The sequence below is a fragment of the Bombyx mori genome, chromosome 15, assembly GCF_030269925.1.
Source record: "Bombyx mori chromosome 15, ASM3026992v2".
NCBI classification, from domain to species: Eukaryota; Metazoa; Arthropoda; class Insecta; order Lepidoptera; family Bombycidae; genus Bombyx; species Bombyx mori.
In genome coordinates, this window is record NC_085121.1 from 844,315 (window position 1) to 866,005 (window position 21,691).

A 21,691-nucleotide genomic window follows, 5' to 3' on the forward strand; every position below is an offset into this window, starting at 1 on the left:
GTGAAACGAAAGTTCTTGTTTTTCGGAAATTTGATGTATATGAATTAATTGTTTTCATTACTCATTTCATGGTACATTAAAGTAATTTTTTTTTATTGCTTAGGTGGGTGGACGAACTCACAGCCCACCTGGTGTTAAGTGGTTACTGGAGCCCGTAGACATCTACAACGTAAATGCGTCACCCACCTTGAGATATAAGTTCTAAGATCTCAGTATAGTTACAACGGCTGCCCTACCCTTCAGACCGAAACGCATTACTGCTTCACGGCAGAAATAGGCAGGGCGGACCTACCCGCGCGGACTCACAAGAGGTCCTACCACCAGTAAGAAATTGGTATTATCGGTATTATTTATTATGGAAATAAGAAAATTAATATTTTTATTAAACGAACTCAAAATATTAATTAATTTGACGGATTCCATGTTAATACGCTTTTATTGGCTTGGTCTGTTTGTTTTTTTGTATTTCACGGAATCATTCAAAGTAATTTTCACCAACTTCAAATCTTGGAAGTTGGCGGAGACTAAAAACCGATGACATTATTTTATTAAAATTATATTACTGTAACGCCATTGCAATAAATTTATAAAAAATGATAATTCGAAGTTAATAGTTCGACTTGATATTGAAGCGTGTATTTTTAGTCTTTAATTATTAACTATTTTTTAATTAATCGTTGTCCAGAAATCGTTTGTCTCAGGTACTTTGCCTCCTCACAAAAGTTGTTACCATTCGTAGGTTAACACAATATTGTTTTAAAGCAGCATTACCGTTATAAAACAAAGTTGGTAGGTATTAGTCATACCATTAGGGCAGGAACTTTCTAATCTTACGCTAACAATAGTTATTGTTTCTCTTTTATGTCTCAGTTTTATCACAAATACATATCTTTTAGAGTAATAACAGATAATAGCAGATTTGTAAGCTAAAAACCAAAGGTTTCAGACTAATGTAAGAGCGACATCTGTTGTCCAATAGCAAAAAACATTATAATAGTGGTTTCTAAGACACAAGGTATTGATAAAACAACACTGGCCATTACTACTAAAATGTTCTATATTTTAGTCCAAGCACTTTAGCTAATTAAGTGTGCACCTATTAACAAACCTATTTACTTTGATATTAACGTACAATGAACGAGCCAGATAAGAAAATTAGTGTACTGTGCTTAGGCCCAAAAGGCTCAGGAAAGACTACGCTAATGAAAAAACTAGAACACGCTGAAGGTATAGACTACACATACAGTCCTGTTCCGACGATAGGAACGAATATTTACGACATTCATTATCTAAATAAAAATGGAAAAAAACAAATGTTGTCAGTTCGCGAAGTGGGCGGAGAGATGGCGCCATTATGGAATAACTATTTAGATGGAGTTGAAAAAGTAAGTTGTGTTTAAAAATAAATGAGCTCAAAATGGCTCGGTGAATTTAGCCCCCCCTTTTTTTGATTTTCAAATTCTTAATTTTTAATTATTTGTTCGTCGTTTGTTCGTTAATGTTCGAATTTATAATTGTATGACTTATCTTTACACAGTATAAACGCACTTGTTAACAAAACTCTAGTAAATACGGCCATTGCCAGCTGACCGACAAAACCGGTGCATGCGTAATGTAGGCAACGTTTTCTAATACAGCACCGGTGTCAGCTGCCATTCTGCCTACTTCTGCTGCAAAACAGTCTTGCATTCCTCTTTGATGGTTGATACTTTACTTCGACTATCAAAATTCAAGGCGGTATTCACGTTGTGAAGTACATTCAAGATCTCCGATAACCACTTCCACTCATATGATTTTCATACTTTAATGTTACAGATTATTTACGTGGTGGACACGTCTAATCTGTGTCAAATTTCTGAAGCTACTGTGCTGTTGTACAAGCTTTTAGCTGAACCACGTCTCAAAAATACGAAGGTACCATTTTAACAAATAAGTTTTGGTTATTCCTTAAACCCTAATAGCAAAGAAGTGCGTCAAAAGCGTTTTTAAGCATTCCTGTATCGTATTTAAAGTGATTTTTCCAAACTTTCTTGTGATATATTCCTATTGTTCACTGCTCCAAATTATGATGATTCGGGGGTCGAAAGAACTTCTCACAATTATGACATGACAATGACATGAACTGCGATCAGAATGGAAAATAGCTATAGTTAGTCAAAAAATAGATCGATGCCATGATGGTAATACCATACTATTACTATTATTAAGAAGTGTGCTTACTGCGAGTTTTTTAACGTTTTCGATAGCGTAAAAGTTGGCTCACTGAATTTGGCCCCCCAAATTGAGGGTCAAATTCAGTGAGCCGTTAGCTCTTTGTATGCAATTAGAACAGCACCCCTAGCGGCAAACGTTCCAACTCCATACAAATGTGACTTAACTTTTACGCTATCGATAATGTTAATAAACTTGCACTAAACACACAGATAACATAACCGGAAATCTTATACTCCCTGCAGAGTGACCAAGCTCGTCTACCCATCCTGGTGAAACTGGGAAGGCTTCGGGCCACCATTAAAATTCTTCCTCTGTAAAAAATATATAAAAATTGGCATACCCATATTCTCACATTAACCTGTGAATTATTCTTGACAATAAAGCCAATAATTACTAATAATATTTCCTAAACGGCAATAGTTAAGATCATTGAAAAAACTAGATATAGACAAAATTAAATACTTACGTTTTTTTTTATAGCTTAGATGAGTGGACGAGCTCACAGCCCACCTGGTGTTAAATGGTTACTGGAGCACATAGACATTTACAACGTAAATGCGCCACGCACCTTGAGATATAAGTTCTAAGGTCTCAGTATAGTTACAACAGCTGCCCCACCCTTCAAACCGAAACGCATTACTGCTTCACAGTTGAAATAGGCAGGGAGGTGGTACCTATCCGTGCGGACTCATAAGAGGTCCTACCACCAGTAATTACGCAAATTATAATTTTATGGTTTGATTTTTATTACACGATGTTATTCCTTCACCGTGGAAGTCAATCGTGAACATTTGTTAAGTACGTATTTCATTAGAAAAATTGGTACCCGCCTGCGTGATTCGAACACCGGTACATCGCTACATACGAATGCACCGGACGTCTTATCCTTTAAGCCACGACGACTTCATAAACGTATTAAGGGTGTTTTTTGTGTATTTCCTGTGTCAGTACATAATAAAAGTTTTATTTCGTTACAGTTCATTCTAGTTCTAAGTAAAATGGATGCTGCTTATCGCCAAATGCGCAACGAGGCTCTACTGATGTTGCAATACACAAGACTCTGCAAGGAACTGCCCAATTCAATCACGCTACTGGAAGCCTCTCCACTAACCGGCGAAGGCATTGACAAACTAATAGAACTATTGGGTGCTCAGAAACCGAACTTAAAGTTTAAGGGACAAGTAAAAAATAACATATAAACTGTTTACTTTTATTTTTTTAGTGTCGTAGATGGGCAGGCAATCTCGCGGTGCATCTGTGGCCAGAATCCTTAAACATTTCAACTTTATTGTTATTAAATCAACGTATTTGAGACATGACGACATTTAGGTACCCAGGTACTCTGTCTATAAAGTCTGTATCATAGATAATACACTAAATATTTAAGTAGGAAATTTACGCTGGTACACACACTTATATACACGTCTGTATTGTTTGATAATATTTAACACACCCTTCAAATCGCAACATATTAACTTCATTAATAACTATATTAACTATGGTATGAATGACTGTTAGTAAATAAGCAAGACAAACGCATGCGGGAACACAGAAAATTTTAAAATAAAACTACACAGTTGAATTTTGTGTTTTATTTAAACAAAATAATGAATATAGGAACTAGAGCATCGGTTACATAAATTGGAGAACCTAACTTTTATTCCTTTAATAACAAAAAAAATCTTTTAAAGTGTAATGAGATACTATAGTCATTCAATTTTAGTCGGTTGTCAATCAATGAATGATTGGTGGGTATGGTATACCGGCGTCTATAACATTTACTGAATGTTTGATTACACGTTTAAACCCGAAGAAATATTTATTAATTCACGAAATAAAATATTTGACAATTAGTCTAATACATTTTAGGTGAAGTGCACAACGGTAGGTTATAGTGGCTTCTTAGTTCTTTCCTAATAATCCCCTGAAGTCACAGTGAATTTGCTTTTTGTTTTACCACAAAGTACTATCTACTAGATTTCACTCTCCACTTTCAATTACTACTGAGAAGATCTGTCATGATTTATACAAGTGTAGTGTTCGTTCACGCGGCCCATGCATGTTTAAGCTCTCTTCAGGATACCCTTTCTGCAGGATAGCCGTCAGAGTAGCGTTGTATGTGTAGAATCTATCTTCACGATCGCCTACTTCCATTTAGAACTGATACGTAAGCATCTGTAGACAGCATCAGAAAGCCGGTTAAAGCAATCCCCAAGCAACGGTCACCGTTCACGGTAAATTCGTCATATTCATCCTAGCCCATAGCCCATAGATCATTTTCTCGCGGATCTCAGTAGATCGCGATTCCGATAGTATATTCAGTGAAGCAGTGCTATTGCTAGGGTTAGTGTTCGCAAAATTCTCTCAGGTTGAGCTCGTAACCCGTCCGTGCATGGTTGAAATAGACCCGTAGGCTATCAAAAATTTAGTAGAGGATAAAATTGAGAAGAGAGTTCATTCCCACTCAAGAGACAATAGTCCTTCATTAGGTGTATGATCAATAAATATCTCTTTTGCCTCTGCTGGACAAAAATATTCGCTAATCTTAAAAATTAAGTGTATTATCTATAGTTATTTAAAAAAACATCGAGTTTCAAACAAAGCCGCTGGACGTAGCTTCTCGGGATTCTCCGGGAAGTCTCAGAAAATGACCACCATTTTACTGAGATTATATTTCATCCCATCTCATCTCATTTCATGCTAATTTATTAATATTCCAAATTAATCAACTTCATTTTATTTCACTTCATATTATTATCATGTTTCACAAAAAAATTAATAAAATATTAGGCAGTATGGTCTGATATTTTTGCCTTTCCAATTGGAAAAATAGAACTGCTACTACATCGTGTGTCAAATTAATATTTCAAAATTTTCAAAATAGAAATATCGCGCAGTTCGCACACTATTTATGTTTAATTAAGCGCACTACAAAACGGGTTCTAAACTAGCTCAATAACTTATTTGTATTTATTTAATAATTTGAGAGTTTTTTATTAAAATGGATTTATCACTGTTATGTAGGAGTTGCATGAAAGAAGTAGCGTCCTGGGAGAGAGAGAACTTCGATCCAAAAGCTGTGGAAATGTTTTGTTTTTGTACTAATATAAAAGTAAGCTTCTTAGTAACTAGAAAGTGATAAAAAATGCCCTGTTGCTTAATGGAATTTATGATACATTATCTACAAAAAAACAATTCAAATTTGCAGGTATTTGATGGAGACACCCTACCAAAGCAGTTCTGTTACGATTGCACTATTAAAATAGAATCAGCATACACATTCATCACGGAAGCCTTAAAAGTAAATGTAACTCTCAAAAACATAATATCAAATACCAACATAGTCATTACCGTGCAACCAGATCTGAAGAATACCGAAGGCTTAGAGAGTCGTCTAACTTTACCTGAATGCAAGATAAGTAGTACGATCGAAAATTACAGTGACATAATTTTGAATGCTCTTGACTACGTACATCTTAATGAAAGTGAGCCCGAAAAAGTCCCAGAACAAAATGTATTGAATAATCATCAAGAACGAGTTTGTGAAGAAAAAAAAGACATAAAAGTAGAAGAAAAGAAAAACGTATGCCCCGTTTGCCATAAAGGATTCACATCTAAAGCTTGGTTCAACAAACACATGGTTAATGAACATAATGGCCAGAAGTACATGTGTAATGAGTGCTCCAAAAGTAAGATACAAATAGTTCAAAAAACTTGTTATTATGAATTCAACTCATGTTTTTAACTTAAATGTCTTCAAACATATTGCTTAAGTACCAACACATGTTGATTAGCCTTAAAGCTCTTAACTTATTGAATTCCATGATTGGTGCCATGTGTTTGACTAGGCATACCAATATATCAAGAATCATCCAAAAATTTACGTCATGTTTTTACAAATATTATCAAGGAAATTTAGGAATGACCTCTGGGAACAGTGATGTTTGCATTATTTTCTGAGATCTCAAACAGCAGACACAATATCCGTTGCAGTCGTAAGAATTTTCAATTATCATTCTGTATGTGGCAGTCACAAAAAGTCCAGTCTACCAGGTTGAACATACTTTCTAGTCTGACGTTTAATGTGTTATATTATTGATATGTTTTAAACTTACGTTTTTTTTTTTTTTTTTTTTTTATTGCTTAGATGAGTGGACGAGCTCACAGCCCACCTGATGTTAAGTGGTTACTGGAGCCCATAGACATTTACAACGTAAATGCGCCACCCACCTTGAGATATAAGTTCTAAGGTCTCAATTATAGTTACAACGGCTGCCCCACCCTTCAAACCGAAACGCATTACTGCTTCACGGCAGAAATAGGCAGGGTGGTGGTACCTACCCGTGCGGACTCACAAGAGGTCCTACCACCAGTAATTATGCAAATTATAATTTTGCGGATTTCATTTTTATTACACGATGTTATTCCTTCACCGTGGAAATCAATCGTGAACATTTGTTGAGTACGTATTTCATTAGAAAAATTGGTACCCGCCTGCGGGATTCGAACACCGATGCATCGCTCAACACGAATGCACCGGACGTCTTATCCGTTAGGCCACGACGACTTCAAAAGTTGTAGCGTTTTCATGCTTATTATGTGGTTTAAAAAAGTACCACCTGTCTATTAACAATGTTTTGAACCATTTTCAGCTTTCAACAAGATCACACAGCTCAAGTCCCATATGACAACACATGCGGAGGATCGCAAATTCATTTGCTCAACATGTGGAAAGAGATATAAGCATCGTAAACAGCTGACCACACACCTCAGAGCACACTCAGATGTACGTCCTTACGCTTGTGAAACTTGTAACAAGAGGTAAATAAGAACTGTTAACTTACCACCAGTACCAGTACTGAGGCAGACAATCTCTTAGTATTAAATTATTCGAAGAGGCCACATAAACCACATCTACAATTCTCAATAATTTAATTTAATGGTAATTAATCTAGAATTTGAATAATGAGAAATAAGACGTTGATAAGAATGAACAATACAGTATTGGGTTGCATTCTCTGAAGTGTGTCTTGGAATATTCCGTATATTATGTAGGGAGTCCATGAGCCCACTGAAATTTCCACAAGTGTTATGCTCAAACGATGAGAAGCTTCATGCGCTCACATTGTGTTAAGACATTACCACATTAATAACACTACCAATTTTGAGATATTAGGTTAGAACTAGCTTCAGTTATATAGCATAACATCTGCCTCACCAGACTGGAACACATTACTGTTTTGCAGCAGAAATGACCAGTACGGTAGTATCTACCTGTTGGGATCCACAAGACTTATGATCAGTAATTATATTACAGGATGTTGAACCTCAAACTTACTGTAGCTCATGTAATGCTATGTAATTTTGTTTGTTTTATTATTTCCAGGTTTAAACTGAAAAGTGTGTTAAAGTGTCACATGAAAGTTCACAGTGACAAACAGTACCTATGTTCATACTGTGGCTGGAGTTTTGCTCAAGGTATAGTTATTGATTCATATTCGAAACATTGGAAGTAATGTAAAATCATAAATGCGAGTTTAAACTGTAAAAATAATTAAAATACTACTACGAATCTTGCGCTCGAAGAAAATACTATAGTTTTAGATGTTATTATTAAAATTAATGCATGTTATTTATTATATATATATATTATTATATAATTATGTTAGGTAACAGACCCATATTGTACAATATTTTCTTAATACTGGTGGTAGGACCTCTTTGTGGGTCCGTACCACCACTCTGCCTATTTCTGCCGTGAAGCAGTAATGCGTTTCGGTTTGAAGGGTGGGGCAGCTGTTGTAACTATACTGAGACCTTAAAACTCATATCTCAAGGTGGTGACGCTTTACGCTGTAGATGTCTATGGGCCCCAGTAACCACCGAACAACCAGGTGGGCCGTGAGCTCGTCCACCCATCAAAGCAATAAAAAAATAAAAATACAATTGCATTAATTATAGTCCTTCTAGAAGGGAATTTGTACACACTAACAATAGATTATAAGAATTTACTGTAACAGCTAGCAACCTCGCGGTCCACATCCGCTCGCACACGGGCGAGAAGCCTCACGCGTGCGGCGTGTGCGGGTTCCGCGCGGCCGCCAGCTCCTCGCTGCGGCGCCACGCGCGCGCGCACGCACGAGCCCGCACGCACCTCTGCGCACACTGCGGGAAGGGATTCTACGACGCCAGCGCCCTGGTGCGTACTGTTACATGAGGCCGTCAGCGCAAAAATGGCCTATGCTTACCATAGTTATTATGGAGCAATGAGGTTTAATTAAATTTGAATTTGAGTAGGCAACTGGTGGTAGGACTTCTTGTGAGTCCGTGCGGGTAGGTACCACCACCCTGCCTATTTCTGCCGTGAAGCAGTATGCGTTTCGGTCTGAAGGGTAGGGCAGCCGATGTAACTATACTGAGATCTTAGAACTTATATCTCGAGGTGGGTGGCGCATTTACGTAGTAGATGTCTATGGGCTCCAGTAACCACTTAACACCAGGTGGGGTATGAGCTCGTCACACCATCTAAGCAATAAAAAAATTAAAAAAGGCAAAAAAACAATACGCATAAAATAATGTTCACAAAGCCATCTGTTAACTATGGGTGAAACTATGGATAGTTTTGCATCAAAATTTATTGTATTTTAAATAAATTATAAGCATGAATATGAAAAATTGCGGGTTAGGCCATTTTTGCGCTGACGGCCTCATATATGTCCTTTTGTTACGCTGAACAAGCAGTTCATGTTATATACTTTCAACACTCCACTAATTTGCGTAGACTAGCATTGTAGAGTAGTATAAAAACCGAGGCGGCCTCGTGGGCGCTAGTCACAGTCAATCCAGTTAGTTAGTCACAGCAATCAGACAGTGCAGTAAAGCCAGTTCAGTATTTTCGCGTAGAGTCAAAATAAAATAAAGGGAATCGAGAAACAGAAATGGTTAAACCAAATTTTTGTGAGCGTTGTCTGAATAAAACAGTGTTGTAAGAAAGGACTTATTAAAAAAAAACGGTGTTGTAGGAAAGAACTTGTTTTTTTTAAAGACCGACTTTAGCTGTCGCCTAATAGTATTTTTTTTTAAATTTTGTCCATTAGAAACATAGAGAACGTACCACATGTAACCTGAAAACTGAAATAAACCAGAAAACAATGAACTGCAAGCAATGTCCATTGATTTCGTTCTAATTCTCAACCCTTAATAATATGTTCCTCCTATATTCCTTGCGTTCATTGACAGTGGTCTTATCGCTCGGTTGTTGTTCCAGGGTCGACACCGTCGCACGCACACCGGGGAGCTCCCCTACCAGTGCCCGGGGTGCGCACGAGCCTTCCCCGACAGCTGGAAACGGAAGACTCATCTCATGCGCGCGCACAGACTCGCTCTGCACGACATACCGCGCATGCGCAGAGATGGCAGGACCCTCAACTAATATCTGGACCTTACAATAATACTTTACGTTTTAAACTACTGTCCTAGGTTAATATCGGAGTTTATTTGTACACATTTTATAATTTCCCAAATATTTATCTAATATCCATGGTAACGAAACACTCAATGAAAATAAAATATAAAAACAGCAACTAAGTATGTTGCCACTCGCGCAATTTTTAATAACAATAAACTATGTACATTCCATTGTATAAATCTAGTCAAACAGTATTAATAAAAACACATTAATATGTTATGTATTTAAATAATAAGAAAAATAAAATTTTACCTTTTTTGTTTAAAAACACGGTCTTTTAATGTCTTCAAATACATATAAATATTAAATTTATATAGCCGGATCCACACCGGACGATCCAAAATGGATCGGCGATCCCGCGATCCAAGATCGTGATGCGTGGAGCGTGGATCGTTCTAGGTTGATCCAACAGCAATCTTTTGCGATCCTGACTGGCTGTTCCAACGCGCTCCTCCCGATCCATACTGAATCAGTTGAATTTTGTCTGGCTATGGAGTCACACGTGCAAAGACGGCGACAAATAGCCGTAGCAGCAGCAACCTACATTTTACTTGTATATTTACGGCAAAAATTACGAAAACGAAAATGACAGTATTGGGTTAAAACAATTTTTAAAAAGCGGTTGGAATATGGGACTCGACTTTATAGAGTTAGGTAACTGATGATGGAGCTGAAGCTAATTTTGCACGAATGACTGCAAATCAAACATTTATTCTCCCTATATAGGGAAATTAACATTAAGAAATATCCATAACGGCGGAGATCACGCGATTCTAAATCGTCCAGACCGCGCGCGCCAAGCTACTGAGGCCCCTTTGTGCGTGACCAAAAAACCGACAACAAATAGATCGCACGCGGCGAGGAGCGCACGCTCTCCGCCGCGCACATGGATCGCGCGCGGCGCGTCTACACTCCACGCTCCATGCCGCGCGCGATCGGAGCGCCTTGGATCGTCCGGTGTGGATCCGGCTTATTATATTTTTTTAATTAGAATATCATATTAATATGATTATTTTAGCACCTAACAAATATTTTGAAATGAAACATGTTTTAGAATAATAAATAGATTTATTAACTTTGACTACAGACAAAAATAATTCTAATAATATATTAATAAGAAATTTGAATACATTAATGTATTGCTATGTATTGGCTTTGTAAGTTTTTAAAACTTGTCACTACACTATGTAACACAATAAAATCCCAAAAATACTTTTGTTCAATCTTACTGTAAGCTTCAGATTTCTTTACTAAATCTTAACCATATTTTTAGCATATCTATTTCCATTTTGCTCATGATCTTTTTTCAACAACTACTAAAACGTTACAGTATTTCAAACTATACCTATAACTAAATAGACTAAACTTTAGTACTCATTATATTGTCTTAGATGTTCTTAAAAAATGAAACTTTCTAATCCTAATCGAAATAACAAGCAGAAAGCTATTGAGCTCTTAAATCTTATCTTTTAAACATAATATATTTTTAAAATATATTTAACTAGCAGACCCGGCCACCGTTGTTGTGGCTAAGGTTTTTGTTTCTAAATAACACGTGGCCGGCTATGTTAAAATTAACAAAGAACAATTGGATGTCACTGTTGAGTTAACTATGAAATAAATTTCACTTATACTTTAGCCTCCGCAACACGTATGTATATGCCATAAATTGTAGCTTATGTGAAACGTTGGAATTTTAACACAGCGCCATCTATGAGATATCAATGTCAGACAGTATTATAATTGTCTGTAAAAACTGATTAAAGGCGCCATCTGTTTTAGACTTATGAAACTTACAATTAATAACGATAATCAACATAAGAAATCATTTTATTAATTAATAAATATTGCGACCATTCATCGAAATAAAAGTCGGTCGTGGCCTAAAGGATAAGACGTCCGGTGCATTCGTATGTAGCGATGCACCGGTGTTCGAATCTCAGGCGGGTACCAATTTTTCTAATGAAATACGTACTCAACAAATGTTCACGATTGACTTCCACGGTGAAAGAATAACATCGTAGTAATAAAAATCAAACCCACAAAATTATAATTTGCGTAATCACTGGTGGTAGGACCTCTTGTGAGTCCGCACGGGTACCACCACCCCACCTATTTCTGCCGTGAAGCAGTAATGCGTTTCGGTTCGAAGGGTGGGGTAGCCGTCGTAACTATACTGAGACCTTAGAACTTATATCTCAAGGTGGGTGGCGCATTTACTTTGTAGATGTCTATGGACTCCAGTAACCACTTAACATCAGGTGGGCTGTGAGCTCGTCCATCCATCTAAGCAATAAATAAAAAAAACCATCCTATGGCCTAAGTTAGAACAAAACAGATATTTAAAACAAAAAAAACGTTAAAATCGCTTCAGTAGTTTAGGTGTCCATCGCGGACAAACAACGTGACACGTAATTTATAAAAGGTAATAATGACGGAGCGATTAAAGACAGAGCTTTTTTTTCTTCTTTATTATAAGCTGATACATTTTGGATATGATTTAGATACGATTGCAAATGGTCTTTTGTTCATTTTTTTTCGTTTCTGTGCTGAGAGAGTGGAAAATAATGCTTTAAGCGTCTGTGGCTCTGACTAGCAAATCAAAACTATACTATGCATTCTATACAGTGGTTTGTACGTTTTGAACTATATTAGATCTCTCCACTTTGGATGGTACTAAATAGAAAGCTGGAGCCACTTTCTGACCGCACGGACATTTGCAACCTGAAATAAATAATCATAATTTACTACGTTCAACTTTAAAGAGAAGCTACTACTTCTAGTTTTCTAATAGTTTACAAATGCTAATGCAGTTATTTTCTGTCGTGTTGAAATTGCACATAGTAATATGTAATTAATTAACCCCATAAATATCATTTAGTGAAAGCTGCCACTCAGTACATCTATAATATGGCTATACCATCCTTCTGACCGCGAAATGCACGCAGGTTAGTAGTACCTCACTCCTACAAATTGATTAAAATACGTGAATTAAAATTAAAATTCTGAAGTTAACACCGAAGTAACCTCACTAAGGGTCAAGTAGATCTCGAGTTCGTCGTCGAGGCGATAATAATGAAAGAAAACCTCACCCATAACCCAACTAAAGCTCCCGATCTTGTTCTTGCAATTGGGACAGTGCAGCTTCCCGCTGGGCTGGTGCGTGACGTCACTCATCCACGCCATCGGCTCCACGAACCACATCTGTCGGCATATCGTCTCGCATTCCCGCGGCACTACACTGCCGTCCACCAGGTTCTGCTCGTTGTAACCGTCCAGTAACTCCTAGGACATACTAATTGTTCGATTTATTTGTATAACATCATATTAATAATCTTTGCGTGTTAAGTGTTACGACCAGTCACTATCATTTTTGTATTATTTTCCCTGGCATTGCTGAAGTCCATGGGCGACGGTAACCACTCACCATCAGGTGGGCCGTATGCTCGTCTGCCTACACAGGTAATAAAAAATATAAAAAAATATTTGACAGTCTCATAGAAATTGCTACACAAACCAAACATATTTCATTTCAACTTTCAAGCCACTCAAAACACAACATTATCAGCCCACTGAGTTTCTCAGGTTTCTGGTGGTAGATTCTGCAAAACACTGCTCTTGCTAGGGCTAGTGTAACACAAATTCTCTCAGGCTGAGCCCGTGAGCTCACCTACCCGCCCGGGCATAGCTGGAATAGCCTCTTAGGCTACCAGCAAATAGGGAAGGAAAAAAAAAACAAAAACAACACTATCATCTCACCACTAATTTTAACTAAAAACGTAATTAGTAGAGAATAGGTATACAAAAAAACGTGTGCAATTCACACGTGGTAGAAGTGAAACCTTCAAAAATGAAAATACAATTATCCTAAATGTCTTAAGTATATGTAGAATTTTGTCATTAGTAAATAATTGTAAACCATCTTTTATAGTATGAGGTAGCGCCCTCTGTGAATTGATATTTTAACTTCACGTATAATCCTAAATTAAAATTCACTACAAGGTTTTATACGCACGTTAGTATTAAAAAATCTCATAGATGGTGCTGTATTAAAAAAAACTACACTGAGAACGTCCAATGTGTTCTATCTCGTTCTCTCTCTGGCTGAATCCTATACATTTATGTGTTTGTGTCTCTATGGACTTACTTTTTCGTTTCATCGACTTTGAAATCACAACGATTCTAAAGAAGTTTCACTTCAAAAATGAATGAGGAGAACCATGGATCAATAGTGTGAATGGGGAGGTGACGATTAGAACGGTTTGAGGTTATGTAGATGGACGAGCAGCATTGTTCATTATGATAATATCAGTATTTCAACAAGTTACTTCAGCATTAAACTATGTGGTCCCTGGTCCGCACAAAGACAAGTGTAATACCTGATTGCTTCCTTCCATTTCGTCGCCGCCGTGTCCCCCGTCAGCCTGCTCGTCGCTCTCGAGGATCTGACAGGCGAGGCTCTTCAACTTCTGTATCAGGATCTCGCCGTTTTCAACGCAGGTCAAACCCGTCAGTTTACTCGGAGGGGGCCTTATACCTTTTAAAGAGTACGTAACGATTTAATTTTATTTGGGATTATGGGGTTTAAAAAAAAAACAGATTTGTACAAAATACAGATAAGCATGCCGCAGTTCTAATATTTTGTGGCTATCACCACACATAAACAGAGGTTAATAACTGTCATATGTACCTGTTGGAGTTTGAATGTGTAAGTAATGGCAGGCAACACTTGTCACATGTATAAATACGAGACGGGTAAGAGTCGCTAGAGCCCCCGATACAGGGTTACTATGACATGTCCTTCTTCAAACGAGGCTTGTGGAGAGTAATAAGCGGTAGGCAGCGGCTTGGCTCTGCCCCTAGTATTGTTGAAGTCCATGGGCGACGGTAAACACTCACCATCCGTGAGCCGTGTGCTCGTCTGCCTACAGGGCAATAAAAAAAAAGTTACCTATTACCCTATTCTCAATTTGACCACAGACTTTAAGCAATAACAAAAGCTTGATAATAAACAAAGTGTATATATATGTGTGTGTATCTCAAGTATATGGTAGTGTATGTAATGTTTTCTTTATTGATTTAATGTATTTTTATGCATAATTTTAAAAAAATATTAACAGTCTGCACTTCTTCTCTATATCCTCCGTCCGCGCAATTTTCGTAAAAAGGTGTACAAAGTTTTTGCTTCACGTATTAATATATAAATAATACAGACAATACTGACGTGCTGTAGGCACAAAGTTACTTAAGCACGAGACGGGTAAGGGTCAAGCTAGTGCCTCAGATACAGGGTGTACCTTTCTTGGCGAGTTGCAGCTTGAGCGGGCGCGGCAGGTGGGGGATGAGGTTGTTGTGCGCGGCGAGCACGCGGCGGCAGCGCACGCAGCGGTACACGTGCGGCGAGGGGCGCTCGCGGACCACGCCCGGGTCCGGCTTCACCAGCTCCCAGAACACTTGCGGCAGGATCTTCACTAGAATCACACAATTTTTAAGTTGTGAATCGTTGTGATTTCAAACTCGATGAAACGAAAAAATAAGTCCATGGAGACACAAACACATAAATGTATAGGATTCAGCCGGCGAGAGAACGAGATAGAACACATTAGACGTTCTCGGTCTCCTCTTTGTGCGACTCTTCGTAGCATCCCCACTATCGTCTACTAAACATTGTCCACATGTATGCTCCTGTGTAGTGGGATAGTCAGTATATCTTTTTTTTTTATGGCTTATATGGGTGGACGAGCTCACAGCCCACCTAGTGTTAAGTGGTTACTGGAGCCCATGGACATCTACAACGTAAATGCGCCACCCACCTTGAGATATAAGTTCTAAGATCTCAATATAGTTACAATATAGTAACATTTTCATTCGGTGAATCAAATATAATATATGTCGGCGCGCGCAAAGGATGCCTAAGTGGTAGTTTCCGTCATCACTCGTATTTGGTTGAACTCAGTTTATAAAAAGTCAATAAAACCTTTTGAATAATAATTATTGAAACTCAACACACACAACTTTCACAATGACAGGATAAACCGACAGTTTCGTTCCACATACCGACAGACCGACTGACTGACTGCCAGAGACTCACTGACTGAGACGGACGGCCCGTCTGACACGGAATGCTGAATATCTATATCTTATTTAAAAGTTTCACTTCTACCGTGTGTGACTTGCACACACACACACTTTTTTTTATTTTTTTTTATTGCTTGGATGGGTGAACGTGCTCAGGCCCACCTGATGTTAAATGGTTACCGGAGTGCCCATAGACAACTACAACGTAAATGCAGCCACCCATCTTCAGATATGAGTTCTAAGGTCTCAGTATAGTTACAACGGCTACCCCGCCCTTGAAACCGAAACGCATTATTGCTTCACGGCATGTATCACATGAGACATAAAAATTTCGGAATAAATGTATGCATGCGCAATGTGTAACTTTAAGTATCTCATGTAAATAGACATCAAAACGTAAACAACCTCACCCACCTTGCGACATGAGGTCGAAGACAGTAGACACAATTGCAAATGCATGACTGCTTCGCCCGGTGACACTGATATTGTCTCTCAAGACCATCAACGTAGGTAGAATAAAAACTGCTTCATGACAGAAATAGGCTGAACGGTTGTTTGGTAATTAGTGCAAGCTCAAAGTACACCTGCCTGCGTTTGGCTTTTTATTGAACAATGTTTTTTTGTCCTCTTGCAAGATATAGGTATGTAAATAAGAATCGGATATTACAGCCTCACGCTACTTTCGCTGCATGAATTCAGAGCTCTGATGGAACAGTAATTCATAAATTTGGTTTTGAATAACTTTTACTAAGTACAATTTAAAAAATTTCAGTTATTTTAAAAGTGATCTACATTTTTCATACTGCAGACGCATTTCGACTTAATACACACATTATGGGACACCCTGTGTATATTATAGATAGAATTGAACCTAAAAATCAATTGAGTGATGAAATGAACTAATCTAGATAGTCAAAAGTTATAAACAAAATATAACAATTGAAATAGAATACATATTATTATTATGGTACCTTAAATATTAGTGTAATACCTTGTTTTAACTTTTGGCCCGCCATTTTCAACCTAAACTGTTTGTATCTAGGGTCATCTTTGTTAATCGCACATCCCATGTGCCCGTACAATTTGAGCTGTGCCACAAATCCTACATTTGGACCTATGAACCGTCTCTTGTTTTTGACCAGCGAGAAGGCTTCCTCGTAACACAGCCCGTACTTCTTCATTATGTATGCTATAACAACAGCTGCTGAACGGGATACACCAAAATAACTAAAAAAATAGAAATAGTGGTTAAAACTTGAAAGAAGATTGCAGAAATGGGATAAGACATTCCAGTCTGTATTCTTTTTTTAAGAAGCAATGTGTACGTGTACTTCTGTCTTACTGGTGGTAGGATGTCTTAAGAGTTCACACAGGTAGGTACCACCACCCTGCCTATTTATGCTGTGATGCAGTAATGCGTTTCGGTCTGAGGGGTGGGGCAATGTGTTATACTGTAAAAACAAAGTTTTTTGACTGATGTACTTGTTTTACTAGCTTTACATGCTCACAAGTCACCCTATCTTTAGTGATTATCCAATATTTTTTTTATTTTATTGATATGTATTAAATGATATTATTCCTACATGGTGGAAGTAATTTGTGATTTTGTATTGACTGTGTAATTCATTAGGCCACGACAATTTCAAAAGTTGGAATTGATTGTAGGCCTATTTACGAAATATTATGAGATTATGACTAGCTACCTACATTGGATGAGGAAGAATCTGTAGCTTCAAGCATTACACAACAAGATATACACACCAATGCACTAATATAGTTCCTCCACTGTCGATGGCTTCACTTATATAATTGTTCGTAGTGGGAAGATGACTTATTAGGTCTTCTTTGGGCACATCAGCCACTGTGAACATATCAATATATTCTTATTTAGTACCTAATAAGAGGTAGAATTTTGCCACTACATTCTATTTATTTGTCCACAGTAGTAGAAAATAATCAATCAAATTTACAAATAGTTGCTGACTATTATTTTTCTACTCATATTCAGGGTGTAAAATAATATACATAATAAAAAATATGTCCAAAGCTAAGAGAAGAATATACAATGTCAACACAATGAGATAACAATATTAATTTATTAATCGAAGCAAATTTGAAACTTTTATCATAGTGCGTGCACTTCGAAAAACATTAGTAAAATAGGTTTTTTTATATAAAAAATTATCGTTTTTTTTTGTAAGAAATGGTTTCCTTATACCCAGTGGATATTTTAAAATGTTATTAGATTTGATTAACATTTTAGAATTAGAATAGCAATTTTAGAATATTTTACAATTGCATTACAATTTTACGATGCACTTACATTTCACATATCTAAATATGAGATGAGGACGTTCCAGTATAATCCTCGGTAAAGGAACCAAGTCCACTGTCAAGATGTGAGTTATTCCAAGCGTTTGTATTGTCGCTTGACTGTGTGCACATGCCAGGTTTCCTGGAATGTAATCAGAGAATTGAATAAATAAATGTAAAATAGATTTATATTTTATTTCAGAAAGAATCACATCAATAGGATATTTTGTGTGATTTTATTCACATATTGTAGAAAAAATAAGTAGAAGCAAATATATTATTATGCCTAAGTCAGCTAAGCAGCCACAATAAAAGTACAAGGCATGATAAACATGAGAGTAGACTTTATAGACCATCAATTTCAAATATTTTTTAATCTTGTATATAAATCCTAGTTAAAGTTAATTTAATTATTTGTTATTAAATATTATTCATTTAATTGGTATATTGAAATAACGTAGAAATATATAAGAATAAGAAAAATACTAGTATTTACAAGAAACAGCATTCATTTGTTCACTAATGACTAACCAACTTCTAGACGAGACTAAGGACTCATAAGTATGATAACTATATGGAACAACTATTTAATGATTGAATCATTTTACTTTGCTTGATAAATCAATAACATTTTTATGTCTGGTCCATTAGATAAACAAAAGAATTTTTTACAAAATGTTTCCTTTTGTTATTTTGTTATTGTATGTTTTTCAAAATAAATAAGTTTGGTATATTAGCATGTTTATTAAGGGTTTGTGGATATGCCATCTGATCATAAATGATTATGGAACATGAATGTGGTCAATGTCATGCGGGAATGGCCTGAAAAAATGAAGTCGAAGTGTATGAAAGCTGTCCACTTTTTTAAGGGATTTTTACCATAGAAAAACTAGATTAAAAGATTATTTATAATTTAGATTTTCACCTAAATAAAGATTTTTGTCAATCAGATCCACGCTGACCTCCAGATTGTCGTCCACAAGGGTCTCCTGGGAGTCTGAAGCATGTATTTCTACTTCAGCAACTTGTTTCGCCATTTCAATTTTTCAAGTTGACTTGTAAAATATTAACTAGTAAGTACCAAACAAAAATTTGTGCTGAATAATGAAATACGTTTTGTCTTCATTAAAATTAATCTTTTTGGATTCCTTTGTAATGTTTACGAAATATGCTCCTAATACTCTTTATAGTTATTCAAGTTTTTATAAACTTAAAAAAATAATCAATATTTTTGACATTTTGTGAATGTATATGGTGTGTGAATATAATTAAAATTGGTACACTTTGTATTAGGTAATGTTTTCCACTAACATGTTTGTTTATATTCAAATAATATGTGATACGTATGTAAACAAATCACAAACAGTTAACGCTATAGTGCTTTTCAAATTAACAAATAACATGCCTTTTTACCGCGAAATTATTCTCAATTTTATTTTTCTGACATTGACAGTATTGACACAATCTATTTTCACGGCCATTGGCAATTAAGGTTTTTAACCAAACTTTGTGTTTAACTTTGGGATCCTCTAGAATCCATATTTTACGCTTTCGTTCCATTTCTCAACACTTTTAAACTTTCACACATCTGCAACTGCTCAGAAGATTCCAGGTTCGAATCCTGGCAGGGCCGCCATATAAGGACGGGACTAAGGTATTCAAGCGACTGATCACTTCTAAGTATGATTTATTATTGCTCTCCTAATTAAACGATACATGTTTATATAAGTGCTTACTTACTACGTCACAAGATAGCCACCATTATATATTTATACAACACAAATTTAACCAAATAAAATTGTACAAGTATTACCTTAAATTTTCATAATTGTGATAAATACGAGACAACAACAGCAGGTACGTATTGTAACACGAAGTCTAGGACTAGGACTACTAGGACTTAGTGGTACGAACTGGTTTATGAATTGCTCGGCAATTATTTATTCTATTGGAAATTCAGCATATATTTTCAACTACAATTTTGCAAACTTTTATCCCAAAGCTTTGAGTCTCTTAGAAAGTATCAAGGGGTTTTAAGCAATACCAAATGTTGCGGAGTTTTTAAGATTTGCATAATACACAAGATAAGCGTGGAATCTTAGAATATACATAAAGAAGCTTGCTTATGTATACTCTAAGCGTGGAATGTTTTCCGGCTTGGTTCGCAGTGACCCGATGGATCGTATGCTGGGTCTGCCGCCTAAAGATCTAAAAAAATACCAACTACAGCAAAAACCGAGTTTATTATCACTCAAGCCGTAGCTTTGAGATCGTAAATTTCACACGCCAGCACATTTTCAATTCCGCAAACTGTAAATAATAAAAGAACTTTTTCTAAAGTAATCTTCTAAAGTAAAATGTTTTTTTTTGTTCCTGTAGTTATTGGGACGAGCTCTCAGTAGGTACTCTTGGCATCAAGTTGTTATCGTCCAGTCCATACACAACTGCACCCTACGAAAGAGGGTGAAGTCTGAAGAATAGCACTAATTACACAATGACTATAGGTACCATCCTTCAAACGACAAAACACGATTGCTATGCGGCAGGAGTAGGTAGGAAAGGGTTCTACCGGCTGGGTGCAAGGTCAGAACATGATCGACCATCAGTAAATGCTGGATGGCTGTAGCTTTTTTTTTCCTACCTATGCTGATAGCCTTGAGAGGCTATTTCAGCTTCGCTCTAACGTGTAGATGAGCTCACGGGGTTCAAACCGGAGTGGTGCTAACACTGGCCCTAGCAAGAGCAGTGCTTCGCAGAATCTACCACCGGGTCGGAAACGCGACCCACTGAGAAGATCCGGCGAGAAACTCAGTGGGCTGTGTCTATGGGTTAATTCGCTCATTGAGCCCTTCGTCACAAGCCGGCTGTAGCAGTATACTGATAGAATACTTAAAGAATGCGCTGTACCTTCTTTGGTGATTGCTTTAGTCGCCTTTTACAACACCCACAAAAACAAAACAGAGGTGCGGTCCTAATTTACACTAAGAGTATACAACCATGATTTACTATAGCAAAATAATTATGTTGTTTTTTTTTCCGACAAAGCACTCAAGTCCCTGCTCAGTTTGCTCACTAATATTTTGTACATATATGTCTGCAAGCTGTTTCAAGATTGAGATGTTGTTGGTATTACTGTATACCTAATACCAGCTGTTTATATTATTACATATTGACACGCTCATTTATTAAAATAACTAGTTTTTGCCCGCGACTTCGTCCGCGTAGAATAGTTACTATGGCATAGCACTAAATTTTGACTTCATTTAAGTAGAAATTGAAAATATTTTTGAATAATAGAATGTAATGGAACTATTTAAGGTACCAAAATCACGCTTTTTAACCGACTTAAAAAGTGGAGGTTATAAGAGGAGGTAGGTAAAATACCTTCACAAATAATGCTTTATTTTAGAACAAATTTGGCTAGCATAAAACGTTATAGTGAGCCAACCTTAAAATATAGAGATATGCTGACGCGGACTTTTTTTTTAGAACTTTTAAAGGGAAACGATTTTGTCACACGTTATTTCAGCGAAACTTTAACCGTTTCCGCAGCACACGCAGCAGAAGCTCTCAAAAGGCAAAAAAAAAACGATTTTGAAACATTATTTATTAGTGCTC

At 36.8% G+C, this 21,691-nt stretch overlaps 3 protein-coding genes across 3 annotated transcripts; 2 read left to right on the forward strand and 1 right to left on the reverse strand.

Annotated features, from left to right (window-relative positions):
• Positions 1–738: 738 nt before the first annotated feature.
• On the forward strand, positions 739–3,796 carry LOC101744948 (uncharacterized). The gene is made up of 3 exons (XM_004928765.5): positions 739–1,385; positions 1,816–1,914; positions 3,192–3,796. Exons 1-3 carry the CDS (start codon positions 1,134–1,136, stop codon positions 3,411–3,413), a joined length of 573 nt encoding a protein of 190 aa, XP_004928822.3. The 5' UTR covers positions 739–1,133; the 3' UTR covers positions 3,414–3,796.
• Positions 3,797–5,065: 1,269 nt separating this feature from the next.
• On the forward strand, positions 5,066–9,950 carry LOC101739033 (zinc finger protein 664). Its single transcript, XM_004928644.4, has 6 exons — positions 5,066–5,326; positions 5,423–5,903; positions 6,867–7,035; positions 7,601–7,692; positions 8,235–8,413; positions 9,482–9,950. Exons 1-6 carry the CDS (start codon positions 5,216–5,218, stop codon positions 9,644–9,646), a joined length of 1,197 nt encoding a protein of 398 aa, XP_004928701.1. The 5' UTR covers positions 5,066–5,215; the 3' UTR covers positions 9,647–9,950.
• Positions 9,951–10,730: 780 nt separating this feature from the next.
• On the reverse strand, positions 10,731–19,559 carry LOC101738891 (dual specificity protein phosphatase MPK-4). Its single transcript, XM_062672373.1, has 8 exons — positions 18,999–19,559; positions 18,084–18,215; positions 17,522–17,621; positions 16,752–16,987; positions 14,980–15,153; positions 14,062–14,219; positions 12,775–12,967; positions 10,731–12,406 (listed from the first exon to the last, which is right to left on the reverse strand). The coding sequence occupies exons 1-8, from the start codon at positions 19,108–19,110 to the stop codon at positions 12,303–12,305; spliced, it is 1,209 nt and encodes a 402-aa protein (XP_062528357.1). The 5' UTR covers positions 19,111–19,559; the 3' UTR covers positions 10,731–12,302.
• Between the last annotated feature and the right edge of the window lie 2,132 nt (positions 19,560–21,691).

What these genes read in the sequence shown, in the direction of transcription:
- LOC101744948 (XM_004928765.5), top strand. Translation starts at nt 1,134, where the DNA reads ATGAACGAGCCAGATAAGAAAATTAGTGTACTGTGCTTAGGCCCAAAA. An exon ending in ATTTAGATGGAGTTGAAAAA is followed by an intron (nt 1,386 to 1,815) that starts GTAAGTTGTGTT and finishes TTAATGTTACAG; the next exon opens with ATTATTTACGTGGTGGACAC. An exon ending in CACGTCTCAAAAATACGAAG is followed by an intron (nt 1,915 to 3,191) that starts GTACCATTTTAA and finishes ATTTCGTTACAG; the next exon opens with TTCATTCTAGTTCTAAGTAA.
- LOC101738891 (XM_062672373.1), bottom strand. Translation starts at nt 19,110, where the DNA reads ATGGCGAAACAAGTTGCTGAAGTAGAAATACATGCTTCAGACTCCCAG. An exon ending in AAATGGAAGGAAGCAATCAG is followed by an intron (nt 12,968 to 14,061) that starts GTATTACACTTG and finishes AGTATGTCCTAG; the next exon opens with GAGTTACTGGACGGTTACAA. An exon ending in GAGCTTTAGTTGGGTTATGG is followed by an intron (nt 12,407 to 12,774) that starts GTGAGGTTTTCT and finishes TATTTATTTCAG; the next exon opens with GTTGCAAATGTCCGTGCGGT.
- LOC101739033 (XM_004928644.4), top strand. Translation starts at nt 5,216, where the DNA reads ATGGATTTATCACTGTTATGTAGGAGTTGCATGAAAGAAGTAGCGTCC. An exon ending in GTTTTTGTACTAATATAAAA is followed by an intron (nt 5,327 to 5,422) that starts GTAAGCTTCTTA and finishes TCAAATTTGCAG; the next exon opens with GTATTTGATGGAGACACCCT. An exon ending in TGGCTGGAGTTTTGCTCAAG is followed by an intron (nt 7,693 to 8,234) that starts GTATAGTTATTG and finishes TTACTGTAACAG; the next exon opens with CTAGCAACCTCGCGGTCCAC.